At 46.9% G+C, this 21,346-nt stretch overlaps 1 protein-coding gene across 1 annotated transcript in view; it reads right to left on the bottom strand.

Moving 5' to 3' along the window:
- MAML3 (mastermind like transcriptional coactivator 3) overlaps positions 1–21,346 on the bottom strand; it is a 157,690-nt gene that overhangs the window by 4,088 nt on the left and 132,256 nt on the right. The window contains exons 3-4 of the mRNA XM_059470612.1: positions 2,486–2,710; positions 1,544–1,628 (exon numbers count right to left, since the gene is read on the bottom strand). Coding sequence (XP_059326595.1) covers positions 1,544–1,628; positions 2,486–2,710 — 310 coding nt within the window. The remainder of the gene's footprint in view (positions 1–1,543; positions 1,629–2,485; positions 2,711–21,346) is intronic.

The following is a 21,346-nucleotide window of genomic DNA, read 5'->3' as shown; positions in this document are numbered from 1 at the left end:
CATCTGGATCTCACTGGAACAGGCCATGTGTAGTGGCAGCTTTTACTTTATTCAGGCTATCAAACTGCTTTCTTAATGATTGGCACTGGGGTTCCCATTTTTCTTAACTTAGATCAGCTCCTTTCATGATTAGAAAAAGTCTTTTTATGATGACTCGAGCAAGTGCTTAAGATACAGATAATGTAAAAATCTTAATGCATCTTTAGCTATTTTTTAATTGAGAATGACAGTTGAAAAGCTCCAAAAGAGTCACTAACAGCAAGAGGCTCATATACTACTTTTGTTAACTACTGTACGTGGCATAAGTGACAGGAGATCAGACAAGGAGTAGTTAAATGAGAGTTGCAACAGATGCCAAGGTTTTAGGCCACCTTCTGGTCTCATTTACACATAACCTACTGCACTGGATTACATTCATGTGACTAAAAAGGAAGAAATGGTGAACTATTTAAATTAGTTCATTTATGAAAATGAACTCATTGCTCTGTCAGATTAGCCTAAACTCTTCTCTCTTTATTTTAAATAATACATGCAAAGGCAGTGTTTCAAAGAAGCATGAGTGCAGAGAGATTGTATGTATGCATCTCAGTGGATGGCTGTGCACTCACACTTCTTGATTTTGGAAATGAATTGTTGGGGAAAAAAGTAATTCCATACAGAACTTATGGTGCCAAAGATAAAAATGAGGATGTGATTAGAAGAGGCAACCCTGATATATGCCAGCAGAAGATGTGGCTGCCTGTTCACATCCTGGGAACCAGAATGGCAATGTGGAATGTCCAGAACTGCCTCCCTTGTTTTCTGTTGCATCTACATGGTATTACCATGAATATACTGCACAAGTGTGTGTTCATTTCATGTCTATATAGAAATCATGGTTAGTGAAGACTTCAGCTGATGCTTTTCACCTAAAAAGCTCAGAATTAACTTCTTTTCCTAAGCCAAAATGAGTGCACTTACATCCTTCAGTTACCTAGGAGCACATCAAAATAATACTTGTGCTTCTTTTGAGATCATTTAAAAAACCTTCTATTTACATCTCATATATTTTACTGTGTTTCCCACACCTGACATTTATCAGTCCCTTCTCTGGATAAGGATGACCTCTCTTAAATTCTCTGCTCGTTGAATTAGATAAAGTGGGGAATGAAGGAGGGGCAAAACCAAGATACACTCAGAAATGCTACCAGGAAAAAACTCCTAAGAGTAGAGGTCAACAAGATAAATCTATGAATGTATCCATGACATCTGGATGTTAAAGAGGCAAAACAAATGTCATTAAAAAAAAGGGGGGGAAAAAAGGGGGAAAAAAAAGAAAAAGCAAGCAGTTTTCACTGAAGAGAGCGGAAAGGAAAATACAAACTTAACTGAATATGCAGACTTGGGCATTTGTCTTTGGTAAAATACGTGGTGTGTGCAACAGCCTGTATTCCTCTTCTGGCACACTGCTTTAAACCTGGTAGTCACAAACTGCACAAGCCTTCACACATTTGCTACCTTTAGGGCATTGACTCTAAAACAGGAAAAACAGCTGGACTTTTACCTTGGAATTGGTTGACCTGTTGCACTGGATATGGGCTTCGCTGCTGATGCAGATGCTGCCGAGGCAAATGTGACTGCTGCTGCATCTGCTGAAAATGAAGGACAGAAACAAAGCAGAAGAGGAAGAGATGATTAATTAATTAACAGGCTGGTGGCAAAACTGCAGAACCTGCAGTGGTTCTTATTTGGTGAGGTGTTCTGGAGAGACAGGCAGTCATCTGGAGTCCTCCTCAAAGCACCTGGGCTCCTCAGCACTCAGACTCTTTTTGGCTCAAAAAGGAACATGCACTGAGGCCAACATCATCATCACTCCTTGCTTACAGCCATTTCACCCTGACCTCTACAGCACGAGCTGAACTGTCTTCAGGCAGAAAGGAGAGGGAGGGATATAAATTAACTTTGCCCATCTAGGTCTAAGGGCAGCTATAGCCACACACACACACCTTCTTTCCCTCAGCCCTGCCAAGGTCTAGAGGCTTGTGCTCCTGGTGCAAGGCTTTGCTCCATGTCTGCACTTTTAACACTCAGCTGCAAGCATTATTGCATCCTGACCCAAGCACTGCGGCCTTGGAGCATTCCTGAGCCAAAACAGAAAGGGATTACTAAGGCACATTCCCTCTTGTGCTTCAGTGAATGATATTTGGGGAGTGGTGACTGCCAAATGCAGGAGAGAGGACCTGTGACTGTAACTGCAGCTGAGTCTGCCTCTGCTGGACTAAGTGCACCACTAGATGCCAGGTTAAGAGCTAACTTTTCCAGTGCCTAAAATCCAACGTGACTATTGGAAAAACGGGTAATATTTGCCAAGCTAATGGTAGGGCTGATTGTTGCCTCTTCTTTGACAAGCATTGCTGAAATACCCTGATAGGACCCACAGAGATAATTCCCAAATCTAGAAGGAAGAGCTGGTGCCAGATGCACTGGAGTCAGATGGATACCGTACCTGCTCCGCCAGGATCTGCTGCTGCTGCTGCTGTCTCTGCTCCCGGAGAAACTGCTGCTTCTGCTGCTCCATCACGTGGAGCTGCGCCCTCTGCTCCATCAGCATCTGCTTCATGAGGGCTGCCTGGGGCTGGCTGCCCAGGAAGTGTCCCCCGGGTCTGGAGCCTGTGCCCATGCTGCTGGAGCCCGCCGGCTGCAGGGGCCGCGGCACTCCCGCCTGGTGCTCCTGTGCACAGAGACAGAGACAGGGAATGCATTGTTACTGTACTGCCCGGTGCTCCTGTGCACAGAGACAGAGACAGGGAATGCCTCATTACTGGCTGCTGCACAGGCAGGGAATGCAGCTCTCCAGGCTGAGGTGGCACACAGGCTGTGTGTGAAGCCTGGAGCTTGGAGAACAAACCATGGATTGCTCCCCACAGGGAATAGGTTCCCCTTTTCTCCTGGAATTCAAAGCCCCTCAAGTAAAGCAGGAGCATTTTATAATTAATTGCTAGTGAAACAATGAAGTTGTGAGCTAAGTTTTTTTCCTGCTTCAGAGCAATGTTTTTCTAAACTTTTTCTCCTTTCTCAAGTAGAATGTTATATTTTCTCTTCCTTTCCATTTCCCTCTCTTCATTTAACATAGCAATTTACCATGGCCTCCTGGATTGAGGAGCCAAGGTGTTGGGCACACACAAATGAACAGTGGGAGCTGGCAGCACTAATTCCTCTCCAGAACCTCAGGATTTAACTCCTTTATGTCTTTATTCAAGATTTCCATCCTGCAGCACTGCACCAGTGTGTGTGGCTGGGAGGAATCAGGGCAAGCGCCTTCCCTGCACACACCCCACTCTCTCTTCGTGTTCTGAATCCAATTTGCTGCCTTTTAGTGCTGGGAAAAGCACTGAGGAAAGGTCAGGAGGGAGGGAAATCCCATGCACGTCCCGAAGGGAGGGAGGGAGGGAGGGAGGGAGGGAGGGAGGGAGGGAAGGAAGGAAGGAAGGAAGGAAGGAAGGAAGGAAGGAAGGAAGGAAGGAAGGAAGGAAGGAAGGAAGGAAGGAAGGAAGGAAGGAAGGAAGGAAGGAAGGAAGGAAGGAAGGAAGGAAGGAAGGAAGGAAGGAAGGAAGGAAGGAAGGAAGGAAGGAAGGAAGGAAGGAAGGAAGGAAGGAAGGAAGGAAGGAAGGAAGGAAGGAAGGAAGGAAGGAAGGAAGGAAGGAAGGAAGGAAGGAAGGAAGGAAGGAAGGAAGGAAGGAAGGAAGGAAGGAAGGAAGGAAGGAAGGAAGGAAGGAAGGAAGGAAGGAAGGAAGGAAGGAAGGAAGGAAGGAAGGAAGGAAGGAAGGAAGGAAGGAAAGGAAGGAAAGGAAGGAAAAGGAAGGAAAACGGAGCGGTGTCCCGGCGCTGCCGGCAGGTGGCGCTGCTGACCCGCGGCCCGGCCCGAGTGGAGCCGAGCGGTGCCGCCGCTTCCCGGGGCCTCGGGAGCGTTCCCGGGACTCGCTGCCGGCCTCCGGAGCATTCCCGGGGCTCTCCGGACCCCCCTGCCCCAGGCCGGCTGTCCCGGGCAAACCGGCCTCACCGCCAGCGCTCGCTGGGGGCCCGGCTCGCACCGCGCCGCTCTCGATGCCGTGTTTGCAAACTGCGGGCCCGGTCCCTATCTCGGGTGATAAGAGCCCGTAGAACCTCTTTAACCGATGAATAGAGACGGCAGGTACTTATTCAAAGCCACCAACTCGATGGAAAGGACCTGTATCGCTTTAGCATCCTCTGTGCAAGGCCTGCCAGGGTGAGGTCCGGATTCACCTGCCTCGCTGGCTTTTGAGTTCTGCCATCACTGTGTGATCTGGGTGTACAGAAAGGGCATCTTGCAGCACCCACGCCACCCACTCAGGGAAAGGGTTAAGTTCAATGCTGGAGTGTACCTTGGGAAATGAGGGTCAGCCTTTCTGCATGAGGGTCAGGTTTTCAAGGACTCTCCCACGGAAATAACAAATACAATTTGTCCACATCTCTACTTTTCACAGATACTCCCTGAAGGGCTCTACTGAAAGGCAGCTCTCCAACATTTAGGTTCTTTCCCTTTTAACATCTATATTGGCTTGAAAGTTCTCTCCCTGTTCCTCTTTCTACTTCTCCCCCCGTCACATCACCCACTTTGCATTTTACAGCCTGGTCCAGCACGGTCCCTGCAGCACCCTAAGCCCAGGGCTGCAGCAGTGGCTGGGTCTGCCCCAAGCTGGGGTCCAGGAATCACTAAGGATCCCTCGGCTGCTCCTGCACCAAACCCTTCATCAAACCCACCCCTGTCGCTGAGCTCCTGCTTGCTTTGCTTTGGAGGAACACACACATTTATTGGCTGTCTCCAGCAGAGCTGATGGCAAAAGCCTTTTCCTACCACCCCTGGCCCTCCCCCAGCTTCTGATGAAGTCATCAAGCTCCCAGTTGCATAACTGGTGCACAGGACTATCCTGTGTTATACTGGGATCATGGCCAACTGCTTCCATTTATAGACAAAAGCAAGGCCATGCTGCCAAATAATGGAGCCTTTGCTGCAGCCACCACAAGGTGAAGAAAAAGGAGGGGGAGGCCCCCGGAGCCGAGGGGCATGCTGTGACATCCCTTGGAGCTTCCTCTGCGAGCTTCAGTGCTCAGCTGCCTTTGGGGCTGCAGCCCAAGTCCTCTCTGAATTGCCTAAAAACAAACCTTCCTACAGAGCTCCTGTCCTGGCTCCCAATGCACACACAGGTACAGCTGAGGGACAGCTCACTCCACACAGAAAGCACTCCATTCTCTGATGAATTATGTTATAAATTAATGCTGGAGGTTAAAAGGAAGACAGTTTTGAAAGGAGCCCCACCAGCTGACGTGGGCCCGGTGAACTGTGCAGCAGCTGAAGGAAATAGAAGATTAGCACACAGGTGTCACTTCCAGTGTTGTGTGTTCAGTCATTTCAAGGTACATCATGAAAACTTCCTGTTGCTCTTAAAGCCAGTACTTCATCTAGACCACCCTCCTGCCTAGAACATTTCTTCTCCTTTCCTTTTTGTTCTTGGCAAAAACTCTTCCCAACTGATGCTGAAGGGCCCTTCTGAGATCACTGGGAGCAGCTCTGCGTTGTGTGTCCTGTAAGTAAGAGCACAGCCCAGGCAAAGAGTGTCTGCAGGAAAATGCTCCCCAGCCCCTGGAGCAGAGCTCTGTCCCCAGAGCTGTAGCCCTGCAGCTGGCACTGCTGCTGTTGTGCTCCAAGGGGAGATGGCACCTGGCAGTGTGGCAGGAGCTGGGCACGGAGGGAGCAGCACTGGGCTGCCTCCTGCGAGCCACGGCAGCTCCAGACCCAGACGCAGCCTCACACAGGGCCTGAACACCGAGTCAAACAACTCAGGCTGAGTGCAGCACCTTCACACTTACAGAGCTTAAAACCCAAACTAATGCAAGCTTCACTGACAGCCCTCTTTGCTCCTGCTCTGCCTGACTGTTCCCTCATCCTCCTACTGCACCCTGAGCCTTCCTGCTCCTCCTCCTCATTCCTCACTATCCCTTTCTCCTTCCTACACCCTCTGCCTTTTCCTCTCTCCACCAACCAGCACTGCTGCCTCTTGCTGCACTCCAGACACCCCCATCAGCCCCCAGCCTGTGGCTGCATCTCACCCCTCTGGTGTGCCCATGCACACAGCTTGGCTCACCCTGCAACTCCAGGGATCTGCAGCAGCAAGGGCACTGCCCAGCTCCTGCCCTGTGCCCAGGCTGCTCTGTGAGCAGGTGGTCCCTGAGGACAGTGACAAGATGCCCTGGAAGGGGAAACACAGATTGTGTTCTCAGCTCATGCTGTCTGGGAAAGTGGTACAATGTGATTTCTCACTTGTCGCTCTGGTTCTGTTTAACGCCACGCAAAGCCGCTGTGTGCTGCTCTCAGGCTGCAGACAGCTCTCTCCTGCTCGCCGTGGCTCAGCAGAGGCACAGGCATTCCAGCGGGGAGCAGCGGTGCTGCAGCTCACTGCAGGGCCCTCGCCCAGGCACAGGTGAGGCCAAGGGCTGCTAACATAAAGGAACAATGGTGCCAAGGGCCTCAGCCGTGACACAGAGCAGGTTCAGGCCCTGCATCAGCCTCTGGCAGCCCTCCTGCCCCTGCAGCCTCAGCTGCCCACTTTTAAGGCAGCCCAGGACAGAATTAAGAGCTTGGCCCCTAGGAACAAAAGCAGGGATTGAAGGAGCCAAACAGCTGCCTGTTCTCAGAGCTGGAATGTGACCAAATGGCCAGCATTTCCAAATGGTCAGCATTTCCAAATGGTCAGCGCAGCACACCTGGACAGGCCTGTAGGTTTGGACAGGTGCAGGGCAAGATGAACTTGTGCAGGGATCTGACTGCTCACTTAATGCCTCCACAGGAGTTGCCCCCTGTGGATAAGCCAATCCTTAGTTAAGCAGCAGGAAGATAAATCCTGTGTCCTCCCAGTGAATTTCCAGGGCTCTGCTGGAGTGATGGAATACTCTGCAGGAGCTCAGAGTAACATATGTGTGATATGTACAGTTATGCACAGTAAAATGATAACAAAGGGAAGTGGAAACGAGATTTTCCTCTTTGTCTCAAATCTTTCGTGTCTCTTCCTTATCATGCAGTGATTTATTCCTTGCACATGTCATTCAATCCCCCAACTGCAGCCAAAAGCAACCACGCAATTTCCTTGCAGAACAAGCAGAACGACACCAGCTGAAGCCCCAGGAGCCAGGTGGGGACACCCAGGCCTGCCCATTGTCCATCCCTCTGTGCACAGACTGGTGTATTTGGAAGAGCCAGCTCTGCTCCTGCTGAAGGCCAGGGGGCCAAAGTGGCACCTCAGGGAAAAGGGGGCTGTTCCAGGCAGCTACTGGCAGGAATCAACAGAGGATGGGCTTTCCACATCTCTGAGCAAAGCGCTGCCCAACAAGCTGCAAGAGACATAGACTGGAGAGCAGGGTTGGGAATGTGTAAAACAGACAAACAAACATAATTTTCTGTGCTGTTCTGTGTCATCTGAGCAAATGGATATTGAATATAAAAAGCAAATAGAAGCCAGGAGGTAGCTTATCCTGCACACTGCATCAGAAGAACGACACTTGAAAAATGTATGCAATCAAACATCTACATTTTAGAGTCAGAGCAGAAAAAATAGACAAAAAAATGATTTGTGGCAGAAAATGCCTGCCAGCGAGTGACTTAAAGAGCTCAATCCATTTAGCTTACCACAAAAAGAACGGACAGATGCTTTTGACCATGGTGGATAAAAACACCTTCATGAAGGAAGAAATTCCTTAAAGAGCTCTTTTATCCAGCGAAGAAGGCAAAACCAGATACAAGGGCTGGAAGCTGAATACAGATTCAAATCAGAAAGAAGAATCACATTTTTACCCTCTGATTCTGTTACCTATCAGAAATGGCAGATCTCCACCATTTGAAGAGTGCACGCCCTTGTGGATAAACACAGCACCAGTGCAGTGGGATGGGTGTGATGCTCAAGGTGATGTGCAGAGCTGATGAACAGCCCTGCTCTGCACAGCCCTGGGCTGCTGCTGGGAACACAGGCACTGCCTGCATATCTCTGTGTCTGTGCGTGGCTCTCTGTTAACCAGGGGAATCTCCAGCCTATTACTGGGATCAAAAATATGACTCCATTTCCATACACTGGGTCACAGTGAAACATCATCTCTGGCCAGTGTTTTCAGAGCAGCCTGAAAGCACATTCCTGCACTCCCTCAGAATTATTTCTATTGGATTCTTTGTAATGTAATGTTGTGACTTATTGCGTCTCACAGGGATCTTAATCCTCTCTCTAAATCAGACTGCCCACAGCAAAGCCACCTTTCTCAGAATGGCACCATCTGACAGACTAAGGAAATTACAAATCCATGAATTTCAGACTTCTGGGGGTGCTTTTTGCCTCAGAAAAAGCAGTGATTAGGAGGAAGGGATGGAATCCGCTGGCTCACAGCTCCAGCTCCAGCAGCAGGCTCAGCAGAGCGGATTGCTTCACCCATTTCCTCTGTCACCCAGCCTCAGGGAGGGGCTGCAGACCTCTCCTCCCCCCAGGCCCCCGGTTGCCATGGTCTTTCATGCAGTATCTGAGCAAACAAGATCCCTCTGTTTGACACCAGACCTCTGCGTGCAGTTGATTTGTTTTCCTTTCACCTCTCTTCACCTGCATCTCTCCTCCCTGTGTTTTCCATACAGTTTGTTCTGCCCACAGAACACACAGGATCTGTCAGACTTTGGTGTATTTTTGTTTTCTTACAGGAATTTTCCAGTGTCTCCATTTCTGGTGATGAAGTAGGAAACAAAGAGCTCTAAAAGGGGCAGCTGTTTTTGTAATACTTTTTAAGAGCTGAAGGCCAGCAGAAGTTCTTCTCAAAGCCTGTGAGGAGAAGGGGCTTTGCTGGCACCTCCCCACACACCCCCTTCTGCTCCAGCCCAGGGGTTCCACTCCACAAACCCCTGAGGGATTCGGGAATGACGGATTCAGGAATGTGGCATTTCAACAGAACGCCACTAAACTTCAACCAGCTCAATAAAACCAGCTTCATTTTCTCTTTTGCAAATAACAGCTCTGGTGATCTCTCCCTTCTTCCCCTTTGCAGGGGAAATCAGTTTTGTTTACCCCCAGTTTCACCAGCACACCATAAGACCATGGTATGGAGTGTAAGGATATAATGGGTGGGTTTGTGCACTGAAAAGTATTAATTTATCTCAAATAACTATTTTCCTTGCAATTGCAGTTTTAATTGGTATTATTATTTTTAAGAGGAAAGAAGAAAAAGTGGATCAGCCCAAATTCAAACCAAAACACCCTCTTTACATCCATATCTTTAAAAAAAGGAAAATAAAAAAGAAAGGAGCACTGGCTTTCAGGCAAGGCTGGTGGCAGGGAAGAGGATGAGGATTTGAAGAAACACTGAAGTGCCCAACCTTACATTTTAGGCATATTGTGAAGGCTGTAATTACTCCACTCAAGGAGTGCTGTGTGAAGCTGTGCCACCATGGCATTCCACAGTGTGGTCTAGCACTCAGAAAGCAAGAGGGAACCTTCAGGGAGCAAAAGGTAGGGGAAGGGAGGTGAAAACCTGGCCCGTGCCAAAGCTTTTCCATGCCACATCCCTGCTGCCTTCTCCCAGGGCCGAGGGCTTCCAAGGATACAGTTCAGCCCTCAAGAGGAGCTGTGGCTTGCCATTTCAGTGCCAGCTCAGCCCTGTCCTTGTAGATTTCCTGAGACTTTGAAACTGATCCTGGAGAAAAACTAAAAGTGAGAGCTGAGCTCATGGAAGCCACTGGACCCTGAAGCTGGTGCCTGATAGAAATTTTCCTGCTGCAGGTTTTAGCTTTAATCAATGCCTCCTTCAAGCCCATCCTGGAGCAGGAGGGAGGAAAGCTAATGTGAATTGTAAGGATAATCACAGCTAGAGAGCTCCTGGAAAGAGGGAGAGAAGAAAAATGGAAGATGAAAGCAGGCAAATGGTTTAAACAAACACACAGGGCCAATGAAAAGGGGGAAGAGAGGGAAAATGGCACAATAAAAATAAATGACGTAAGAGAAAGAAAAGCTTCTAAGCACACACAGGGAAAAATAAGGGGCTTGGAAAAAGCAAAAGTGTAAGAAAAAGATGCTCTCTAATGGAGCTCTCTAGAAGTTAACATTCTGCATTATCAGGCAGCCCCTTTCCTTCTAATGGCCTGAGCTGTACCACATTATCCCCTTGGACCCGTGGAGCTCCCTGCTTGTTGAGGTATTTTGAGGAGCCTGGCTCTAGCTCATGCCTAGCAGAAGCTGCCTCAAGTCTCCTGTGGATGACTGCAGAGATTTTTTTTTACTCTAGCTGAAATTTTTTTAAACTTCGTCTTAGTTGTTTTGTTTGAGCATAAACAAAAGGTATTTTTTCACACTTACAGGTGTTTTTCAGATCATTTTCTCTGTGCTGCGATGAATTAAATCTTTCATTTTTAGAAATTTGAACTTGGCTCTTGTGTTGCTCCTCAGCAAGCAGTGTGTAATTTGCCAAGCCTGAAAGAATCCTGGCTGAGAAATAAACACGCTGTGGGCCATATGCTCTCCTTCCCCTGTGCAGAAGGCACCTTACCTCAGAAATCGGGTAGAAGCTGCACTCACCCCCATGGCGTTGCTTCTGCCAAGGCAAAAAAAGAAATATCCACAGAAAAATGGCAAAAGGCAAAAAGAAAGGCAAATGGGTACACAGTGACTCAGACCCCTGGTGGCCTTCAGCAGATTATGATAAAGGCATTGGTGCTTATGAAGAATGTTCATCTATACCTATTCATGCATAAATTCCATCATCTTCCTTGGGGCTGACAGTGACTGCAAAGAGCTGGAATAACTCCCTTGCCTTGTTTGCATGTGCTTGTCTGTGCAGCCCCTCTGGAGGTGGGACTTCCATCTCAAATCCAGAGCCAAATATTCCCATAAGGGAGCTGGCAGGCCCAAGGGAAACGGTCCAGCTGCCTGGCAAAGCAACAGGACCTTTGCTGTGGTTTTACTTAGCTAACTGCTGATAAACCAGGCTGGTTGGGATGGCACAACCAGGTGTAGGTTTCATTAGCTAGTTCTTTTAACACCCTTGAATCCAAGCAGCCCAGACCACCTGGTTCCAGCACTTGAAACTCTTTTGATTTTTCCTCCCTCTTGGATGTTGTTTTTGTGTTTCCATTAGCCACTTGGCCTTTACTTTGGCACAGTCATCTTAGCCTTACTTAAAACTGAATAAGGCATTCTGATTTGGGCTATGCCTAGCTTGTCTTTAAGGTCTTTAACCTCAATATGTATGGCTCCCTCTATTTATACAAGTAAGGAAAATCTCACCATTGAATTAATTTCCTTTGCAAGGCCTAACTCAGTTCAAGTTTTAGAAGAACTGACTTTATCCCTAGACTTCCAGGTCTCTAAGGCACAGCTTGTTTTGCTGACCAAGCCCTTATTAATGCTGTCTGAGTCTTTCTAGATGGCCTTAATATCTCTTAAACCTTACATTTCCTCTTTATTTTTCCTCCCTCCACAACATGAATGCTTTTTTCGCCTCCTTCTATACTGCCATCTTCCTAATGCCCACTTATCTTTGCCAACTTAACTAGTCCTCCCAGCACAACCCTGCCTTTTTGCAGCCTTGGACTCACTTCTGAAGCCCTGCCTTCACTGGACTTTGCACAGGTTTGTGCTGATCTCTCCCATAAGAGACTTAAAGCAAGACATGATCTCCCTCTACCCCCATGTCCAATCCTGCCCAGCTCCCTGCTCCTGCCCACACAAGAGGTGACCTCATCAGTGGTCCCCAGCCCTTATTCTTGTCCTGGCAACCTCACTGGGTCCTCTCTTCTCATTTCTCTTGCCCCCATCTGCCTTCTCCTTTTGTATATCTCTCTCTCCTCTTGCTCTTTCCCATTGCAACACAAACAGGCTTTATCTTCATGTGTAAAAAAAAGTCCAAACAACCTTTGACTCCGAGTGACTCTCCAGCTCTCTATTTCTTCTCACTGTCAGCTCTAAGCTTATTGAGTCTGCTGCTGCTGATTTATATGATTTAGACTGAATTCAGGCTCCATCTCCAACAGATTCTTTCTCAAACGGGCTTTCACCTCTCTCCTGTCACAGAAGCAGAATCAGAGAGTTTCTAATTTTCTTTGTCTGGCTGCAGCTCTGCACTACACCAGGCTCTCTGTCATAGCCTGCCAGCTCCTTCTGGAAGCCTGGTCCTCCTCTCCCAGTGCTCCTGCTTGACTCCAGCACCTTCCTTTGCTTGCTCAGGGTTACTCAGACTAGTTTGTCACTGCTCACCCTCCCACCTGCTGCTGTTCTTTGCCTCTGTGTCCTCCTTCCTTGTCTCCTTTCCTTGTCCCTCGTGTCTCAGACTGAGTTCTCCCTGTGCACATTCAGGAACCTTCTCTGCACCAGTGACTCACCCACCTGCCTCTCTGTCCCTGGCCACTTCCCGTCTGTTCCAGCTAAATTCATGCCCTGCCTCTGGGATTATCTTGTGGATATCTGTCAGTTCAAGCTCAAAGTAGGCTCTCATTTACTCCCTAGGCCTGCTGTCATTCCTGTCCTTCAGTCCCCATGGCCTGGCTGTCACTCAGTGCCTGGCCTGGCTGTTACCTGTGCCCCCATGCTCTGTGCAGTGCCACAGCCAGGCCCCTGCTGTCTCACACCCTGGCACTTGCAATCCTACCCTACTTGGTGACTGCCCAGGTTCTGCTGTTCTGCTATGCTATCATAGCCTGTCATCCTGCCGGTGCTATCTCTCTCCTTGTGGCCCTCTCTGTGATTCCCTTTACTCTGGATTTCCACACCCTCCCTTGCTCTCAAACCCAGCTGCAGCATATGCTGTCTCACACATCATCTCTCTCTCACTGCTGAGACTTTCTGTCACCCCATCACAACCCACTCTTTTCCACAAGTTACATTTTAGCTACAAGTGCCTTCGTGCTTTCCTCCCTGCTGGATGTCATTCTGGGGAAGAGAGTCTCCAAACCATCCAAATCTGACCCTGAACCGTGCCCCACTATAGTTACATTTGTAGAAGTTTCTGTCTCCATGATGTCCAGAAGCCTTCTGTTTCCTTGTACTCCCTGGTGTGTTTGTCTGCCTGCATTATCTCTTATCTTGCTCTTAGGTTAGAAGTATTTGTGGGGAAGGAAACATATTTACATCCTGCATCTGCAGAGGGCCCAGAACAATGAGACTCCTGCAGCTTAGACGTGCAATAAATAGTGTAACAAATCCAACTTCAATCTGCATACAGCTAAATACACTATTTTACATTCTGTAGGTGTGAAAATACCATTATTTCACTGTGCCCTTGCTTCACTACTTCTTCTCTTAAAGAACACAATATAAGGATGAGCTATCATGTGCTGGAAAAGCCAGGAAATGTTAAGTTACAGTTCCCATGGCAATTGCAGCTCAGCCCCCTCCAGTGCTGTACAAAGGTTATCACCACGTACAATAACAGGGGATGCTGAACACATGCAAAGTGACCAAATTACTGTTGTGGCAGATGACCAGGTCTTGAACTTCTGTGCAGGTAAAATCTTAGGCATTTACTGGGCTTTTAGCATTTAAGTCTGAGAATGTGAAGTCCAATAGGCTATAAATAAAAGTCAGAATGATGTTGTATAGCAAGTAGCTGGTTCTGGCTTGGAGTCCTCCCTGAAAAGAACCAGCTAATGGCAATAAGAAATATTTTCATTACTTTATGAGCTCTGGTAGCTGTCAGCTGAGAGAGGGATCTGCCGATCAGAGAAATCTGGGGAGACATCAGTGTGTCAGAACAAGTGAAAAGACTTGACACAGAAGGCACATTTTTGTTGGGCAATTTGCATTAGCACTTCTGGACAAATTCTACATTTCACATGCAATTCACAAACCAACAGCAGCATTGCTAATTGGTGCAGTTGCCAGTCAACTCTGGTGCCTTGTTTGAGCTATCACTAACGGAATGAAGACTACAGTCTTTCTTTAGAAAAAAATGCAGCAATTATTTTCCAGACTTTGAGTTGCGTTCCCCCTGCCCCCACTTTCATCCTTGTAATTTCATTATCTCAGTAACTTAAAAAGGAAGTGGAATAGAAAAATGCAAATCCCAGAAAAGTCCTGCTGGAGTTATTAATTAAAAACACCACTGTTTGCAAAGAATGATGCCCTTCATTAATACAACCTGCCATCACTGTGAATTTGACCGTGTCTCAGGGTCCCAATGCAAAGCTGTTTGTGTATCTGAAAAAAACCCCAGTAAGTGGCAGAGCACTGGTGACTCAAATCCCAGTCACCAAACCAAGGCCAGGCTCTGCAAAAATCTAAAATGCTGATGGAAGGACAGAATCTCTCTGCTCCCTCTTACGTGATACTGGAAATTATTTAACTGAAAACAGGGCAGATCTCCCATGCATCATTCTTTATCTTTTGTAAAGTTGAGTCTCCTGAAAAAAGGAAAAAGCATCCATAATGCAGCTATTACCACTGCTCAGAATGCTCAGGCAGCTGCAGCTCAGCTGAAGGAAGGTTTGGCTGACTCATTTTTGTAAGTTAGGTGGCTATTTTTAGGGAACATTTCCTTTAGGTCCCTACAGTGTAAAATCCAAAGGAGCTAATGACATTGGCAGGTGCCTAGGTTGTCAGTGACCTCCTCTAGCTGAGCATTCACATTTCCTTACTACATTTTTTCATGATACCTCAAACCTTCCATGAAGCAAAGCCAAAGTGGCTTTGTGAAACCACGGGCTGTACTTCCCAATCATAGAGCAGGGCTCCAATTTACCAACACATGGTGTGGCTGTCAGCTGAGAGTCTACAAAAACTGCACAAGATAGCTTTGGACCTCTTAATACCTTATTTCTGATATGTGGATGGACTGGGGAGTCTGCAGCTTCCCACCTGCTTAAATATAATTCACCACAAAATATCAAACAGATGCATTCAGCCCTTTGTAGACATATCATTACCTTATGTGTTGATGTAACACACATCTGTAGCATATTGGCAGTACATCTAGCTGATGTGTGGGAGACTCCTAGGTTCAAAGTCTCCAGTGTTTCTTTTGTTCTCTAATGAATCCTTCTTTTGTTTAGCTCCACCTCCCCTTAGGTTTTAGCTGTAACTCTGTCATTAGCATCTGAAATTTTTTTTTCCTCCAAAACTACCTACAACACTGCAACAGACTGGGTACCTAGTAGGAAACACCTAAATGAATCACAATTCTTACTTCAGACAGGTTTAACAGGTCTGGGTCACTTTTTAGCAGTACTGTTGCTCCATTAGCAAACTTGTTAACCAAATACTCCCCCTAACACCATGTGATGTGAGATTCCTGTGCTATATTCTAGCTGATAAGCTGAGTTCATAATGTTTCAAATAAAAGATGCAGTCATCACTACTAGGAGTGTCACAATTTTTGTGAGTTTCTGAAGACTCTCATCTGCTTCTTAGTGTCCAAAAATCAAAGCACTCAGATATCTCACAGTAGCTCCTGAAAATGTTGACCTGTATCCTTTGGGAGCAAACATTTTGTCGAATTTTCACTGGATTTCAACCTCCCACAGCTGATTTTCTAGATACTATGTATGAAAACACATGTAAGACTGAGATATCTCTGGCACCCAGACTGGCAGCTGTGGTGTCCATCAGAATCACCATCCATCCTGGTGCTGGCATCTTTCTTGGCTTCACCAAAATCTACCAACAAGCTCTGGGAAATAAGCAGCTGAAGACGCTGCTATGGATTTGCTACAGAAAGGATTGGGATTTTAGCATGATCTAACTTTGCCAGACATCTCCAAATTGTAACAGAGTCACCAGACTTCAGTGTTCAGTTTGTCACTGCAAAAACATCAGCTCTTTAACAAGCACAACACATCAGCAATGTGCATTGTTGCCCTATACTCATCAACCAGAAGTATTATTTTTGTTTAACTGTAAGTGGCATGTTTTGTTTGCTGGCTTCCTCCCAAATGATTCTGTTACTCTGAGCTGAGGTAGTAGTGCGTGTTTTCACTGCTTACAATGAGACATTTCTCTTTTAAGGGATATAAACACACCATTGCCAGAAAAAGGCATGGTGACAATGCTCAGGAAAAAACCCCCAAGCATAAGTAAACCTCATTCTTCCTCTCCCTAACATTTCAGAAACAATCCTGCAGCAAACTCCAGCTGCTTTGGCTAGGCACTAAAATCAGCAGAGATGCAAGTCAGGGCAGAACCACAAGCCTTCAAAAGCTGCTGGGGAAGTGGTGCAGGAAGCTCGTGGAGTGGCTCTGTGTTGTCTGTCTCATTTCCAGATTTTTACTGTTATTATCCCTCACTAAACTTGGACTGCTTCAAAATGTATTTTCTCAACTTTCTTAAAGGCTGTGGCCTTATACAAGTGAAAACCTACAACACTGTTTTGCAGCCAAAGTCTGCCTGGAGGGTGCAAACCTTCCTCTGCAATGGTCACACAGCATTTTCCAGAGGTGTACAAACAAGAGAAACACAGAGAGGTCCAAAGATTGTAAAATACCAAAACAAACTTAATTGCCTAATTAATTGAACTAGGCCTCACCTCCTCCTGAATGATTCACCCCTTTCAGCACTGGAAAAGGCTGGTGTTGACACTGCCTGCCCCTGTTTGTCTGGCTGCATATCAGCTCAGGAAAGTATATTTAGCTTTCAGGATTGCATCTTGCCGCTCCACAGGAAATCTCTGGGGTCAGAGCTAAAGATACCACTGCACGCTTGGAAATTCATGGCCAGCTGTAAAAGTGGGGCTTCAGTGGTGGTCAGAGTGCTCAACAGCCTCCTTTCAAACGAGCGAGGAGGCTGAATAAAACACTTCAGTGTGCTGGGTGCACCCTGGAACCCAGAATAGCCACAGCTATCTCCTGCTGGGATAAGGCTGAATTGATGCATCCTGTTCCCAATACCATGCCCATGAGTACATGGCAGGGGGAGAAGCCTGAGGAGAGAGAGCTAGAGACTAGTGCTGAACAAGCACACAGAGATCTCTTCCTCCTCCTCGAAGCTTTCAGAAATTTTAAGAGTTGTCAGATCCATTTCAAGAGACAGAAATCATAAAAGAGAACACACATCTAACATAGGCTTTCTTTTCCTTAAAGAATATCTACACGTGGGTTGTGGTACCAATTCCAGAACAGACAGAGAATCCCATCAAATCCTTGTCCCTGATGTTTTTAAGTGGCATTTTGCCCGATGCTCCCATGGCTCCTGAGCCACCACTCCAGGTCTGGGCAAGCACAGGTCACCTTGGCCACAACCTCACCTGCTGCCTCAGTCTTGGAGAAGGATCAGGACCCTCCACTTCACTACAGCTAAGGCATGAATACAACACAGAACCTTTTCCTACTGAGATAAGGAAAAAGCAGGATGCAAAAACAGCTCCTGTTTTCTGTTAATAAGTGCTTTCTTACTCCTTCTTATAATTTTTTCTCAAGTGATGGCTAGCTGACTGCATTTGATCTCAGCTTTGGGAATACTCTGTACTGTCCAAGTAATTCCAGTCAGCCAGAGCACACCTCTCCTTGCTCAGGGACAGGACAGCTCTGTGTGTGCTTATGAAGCAAGATCAAAAAGGAGTAAATGTAAACAAGCTGTCCCTCTTTGAAGAGCTCCTTGGGATCCAGAGCATTCTGTCAATAGCAATGTAAGGAAGTACTGTGGCCTTAGGGTCCTGTGTGCTGTTGTTATGGGGGGGAAAAAGGAACTTATTTCAGAATCTTATTTAGATCAACCCATTTTCTTTCAGGCCAAAAGCCCGGGGTGCCACCTTGCCTACAGCTACCTGGTCTCCCAAGAACAGACACATTTCTTTGCTTCCAGGCAGGTCATTAGCTGGTGGAAAGGGGGCAGGTGGTGTATGCAGCTCTAAGGAAGTGTGCAGGATATGTTTTTATTAACCCTACACAGGAGAGGATGTTGTAAGACTGGTTTGGTTTTTGGCAGCCTGATATATTCACAATGCAGATTTTGGACAAATCACTACTGTGTCTGATGCCTTGGCATCTCCACCCGTACACAACAGTGACAGTTCCTCTGCCCCAGCCCCAGCAAGGCAACAGGATCCAGGGAGCTACAGTGCCTGCATGCTTTAGTTACATTCTCAGATAAAACATTTTCTCCAAATTAAAGCCCAGAATTGTATTTCTTTTCTGCATGCACCTAAACAAATCAACTGACAAAAAAGCCTTCCTCAATACTCAGGGAAAAATATAAATTTTTCTATGCTATGTGATTTCCACTTCCTTTGAGCAATGTCACTAAGAACATAGGTTAAGGAGCAGGCAGGAGAAGGACACCAGGAATCTTGGCTAAAACTGAGGGATTTTCTGTGGTCCAGGCAGTGCCACAAGCATCTCCTTGTGCCTGCCAGGGTGAGATGGAGCAGCAGAGCGCCACGAATCCATTGTGGTTGTAGGGAGCTGACAGCTGTGTGTTCCCCCTTCAGCAAACTGCTTTTCCCCTTTGTCAGGTGTCACCTGAGTGCTGCACACTGCCAGGCACACACCTGGCCCCTCCTTATGGGCACCTCTGCCACGGCACAGCCAGGCTCAGTGCTGGCAGGAGCCACATGCTTAAACTGCAAAACCCCTGCTTTGGTTAAGCTGTCTGCACCTTCTATTATGTGATTTGCTTTGAGCTAGAAAGGCTCTCCTTGCACAATCCCAGCGTTTCAGCCCTGTATTGCCAGCAGGGCTCTCTGAGGGCAGTGTTTAGAGGAGTGTCACATACAAACGACAGAATCACAGAAGGCAGTGATGGATAAGATCAGCTAGCTCATCTCCCAGTTCCCATGAGGACTTTTTAGTCCAGCACACTGGAATTACTGTAACAAGACAATCTTGCAGCACATCAATGCTCCTTAACAAACAATAAAAAGCCTGGGAGGAGGAGGTGATCAAGAAGTTTGTGATATGTGCCCATTAGCAGACAGGTTCTTCTAGAGAAGGCCTGGAGAGTGCTCTTCTTAAAAGCCAATTGGATGAGTGACATTTAAAAAAAAAAAGGACACGTGTCACTTTTCCACAGCTTCCCCCTGGATCAGTTCAGACAATTATGGCATAACTACCAGGGCTAAGCTGAAGCCTTCCACTGTGACAGAGCATAAGATAGAGAGGGACACTGTCAACTTCTTTAGGTATTGAAATCTCATTTGCAGGAAGGGAAGGCATCCTCTGCCAGCTCTATCTTTCACATCTGAAAGAAGAAAGGCAAAGTCTGTACAAAGGAAAAACGTGGTGGGTGTTTTTTCCCAAGCAGCCTTTTCCTGTGGTCTTTCATTCACATGACTTCTGGGAGAGGAGCACCATCCCATTGTGAGATGTTCCACCCAGGGGGAGGAACCAGACATCCCTACCTGGATATAGCCTGAGATTCGGAGCTCCACAAACAGCCTTATCTATTGGATTCCCAGAGGACAAGAGCTACAGAACCACCACTGGACATTCAGAGGAACACCAGGCCTTTCTACAGGATCCCCGCTCCAACAGAGGCACATCCATCAATCACTTCTTGAGGGCTGCAGCCACCATTTAATGGGACTGCTGCCAACACCCTCACCCACAGGGTGAGTCTTTAAGTCTTTAAGCTGACAGGTCAGGTCACTCTGTCAGCTTAAGTCTTTTGCATTTATTTTCATTTTCCTATTAAATTGTAGTTCTGACTTGGAGTGTCCCACTGGTTTGCTTTCAATTAGGTACAATTAGGAAGGCTGACAAGAGCAGTTTTACTGGTGAGTTGTGGTTTTTTTACCATGACAGTAGTTTGGAATCAAGTTGCCCTCTGAAGTTGGCAAATACAGACAATGAAAATACATGTTCTGCTGCCCCTTGCTCTCTCACAGGTGCTTTTCTCTGTAGACTCACAGACGCGTTTAAAAATCAGGCAAGAAAAATTGTCCTACATTTGAATTTTATAATCATCAAGCTAGGGGACTTGTGCAAGGGCATTGTGTTTATCAGAACTAGATTGTTGACAGGAAAATGCTGTAGCTGATTGGTTTCTTTTAAAAAAAGGAAAGGAAAGGAAAGGAAAGGAAAGGAAAGGAAAGGAAAGGAAAGGAAAGGAAAGGAAAGGAAAGGAAAGGAAAGGAAAGGAAAGGAAAGGAAAGGAAAGGAAAGGAAAGGAAAGGAAAGGAAAGGAAAGGAAAGGAAAGGAAAGGAAAGGAAAGGAAAGGAAAGGAAAGGAAAGGAAAGGAAAGGAAAAAGGAAAATAAAAAGGAAAATAAAAAGGAAAAGCTGTAAGAACCACTCTGCCTCCTCATTTGCAGTCAGGCTCTGCTTTCCCCTGCGGAACACCTCCGTCCCTGCCTCCCAGCTCTCCCTGATGGGACAGCCCAGACTGACAGGTTGCTCTGCAAACAGCACAGAGGGGACAGCTCTCAGCTGCCACTTGCTGCAACTGCCAGGCAGTGTTTGTTGGGGCGGCTGGTGGCAGACCTCCGCGTAACTGGGAGTGAATGCGCCTTTCATGCCTTTGTGTACAACTGAAGTGCGGGACAATGAGAATGGAAACATTTTTCCTGTTCTTGACATGCAACTGCCTCCTGGAGGATACAGTCTCCACCAGACAGATGGCTAATTTCTTTACCCTAACCTCCTCCTCCAGCACTCCAGTGTTAGTATGATGTTCTGCCCTGGAGTGAAGCCCTAATTGCTGTCAAACGTTCAGAGACAAAAGTGGCTGTCTATATATCATTCATGCAAGTGTTGTTACCAGGGTGTGAATTAAACAGCAGAAGCCACTTGTCAATTGACTCCAACCTGAGCCATTTTGCTCAAAACCTGGCCTGCATTTTAAAGGATCAAGGCTGACAATTTTTATTTCGGTGCAGGCAGGGACCAGAAGATGCTGCATCATTCACTGAAGGACCCTCAGCTGCTCTGCCTTCATTAGGCTTACAAAGGACACGGGGTGCTCTTTCCTCTGATCATTCAGAAATCCTCCCATGGCAGAAAAACGTTAATTTTTCTTTGTGCTCACCAGCTAAACCCAAGGGGTTGTTCAGCATGAAATGCACACTGAGCACAAAGCCAGGACACAGAGTTCCTCGTTTGTCTCGCTCTCATAGAAGACGTATTTTTGGGACCAACAAAGTTCTTGCTTCCCAAAAATGCGGCTACCATTGAACAGACAGGTAATACTAATGACCAGACAGTGACAGTCAGCTATTGGGAGGCTGATTAGATGCACATTTATTGTCTAATTATGTTGTGTGACAGCACAGGCTGCTGAACACCATTTTAACATGCAGAGTAACACCTCAGGAGGCTCTTCATTATGCATTCAGTGGGCTATTTTCAGACTAAACAGCATGTCAGTGGCTGTGTTTATCCTTTTCCACCTGGGCAGAGGAAACAGTTCAATGT

Source organism: Ammospiza nelsoni, chromosome 4, assembly GCF_027579445.1.
Source record: "Ammospiza nelsoni isolate bAmmNel1 chromosome 4, bAmmNel1.pri, whole genome shotgun sequence".
Taxonomy (NCBI): Eukaryota; Metazoa; Chordata; class Aves; order Passeriformes; family Passerellidae; genus Ammospiza; species Ammospiza nelsoni.
The sequence above is the reverse complement of the archived record's forward strand: the minus strand, read 5'-3'. Positions and strand labels throughout refer to the sequence as shown.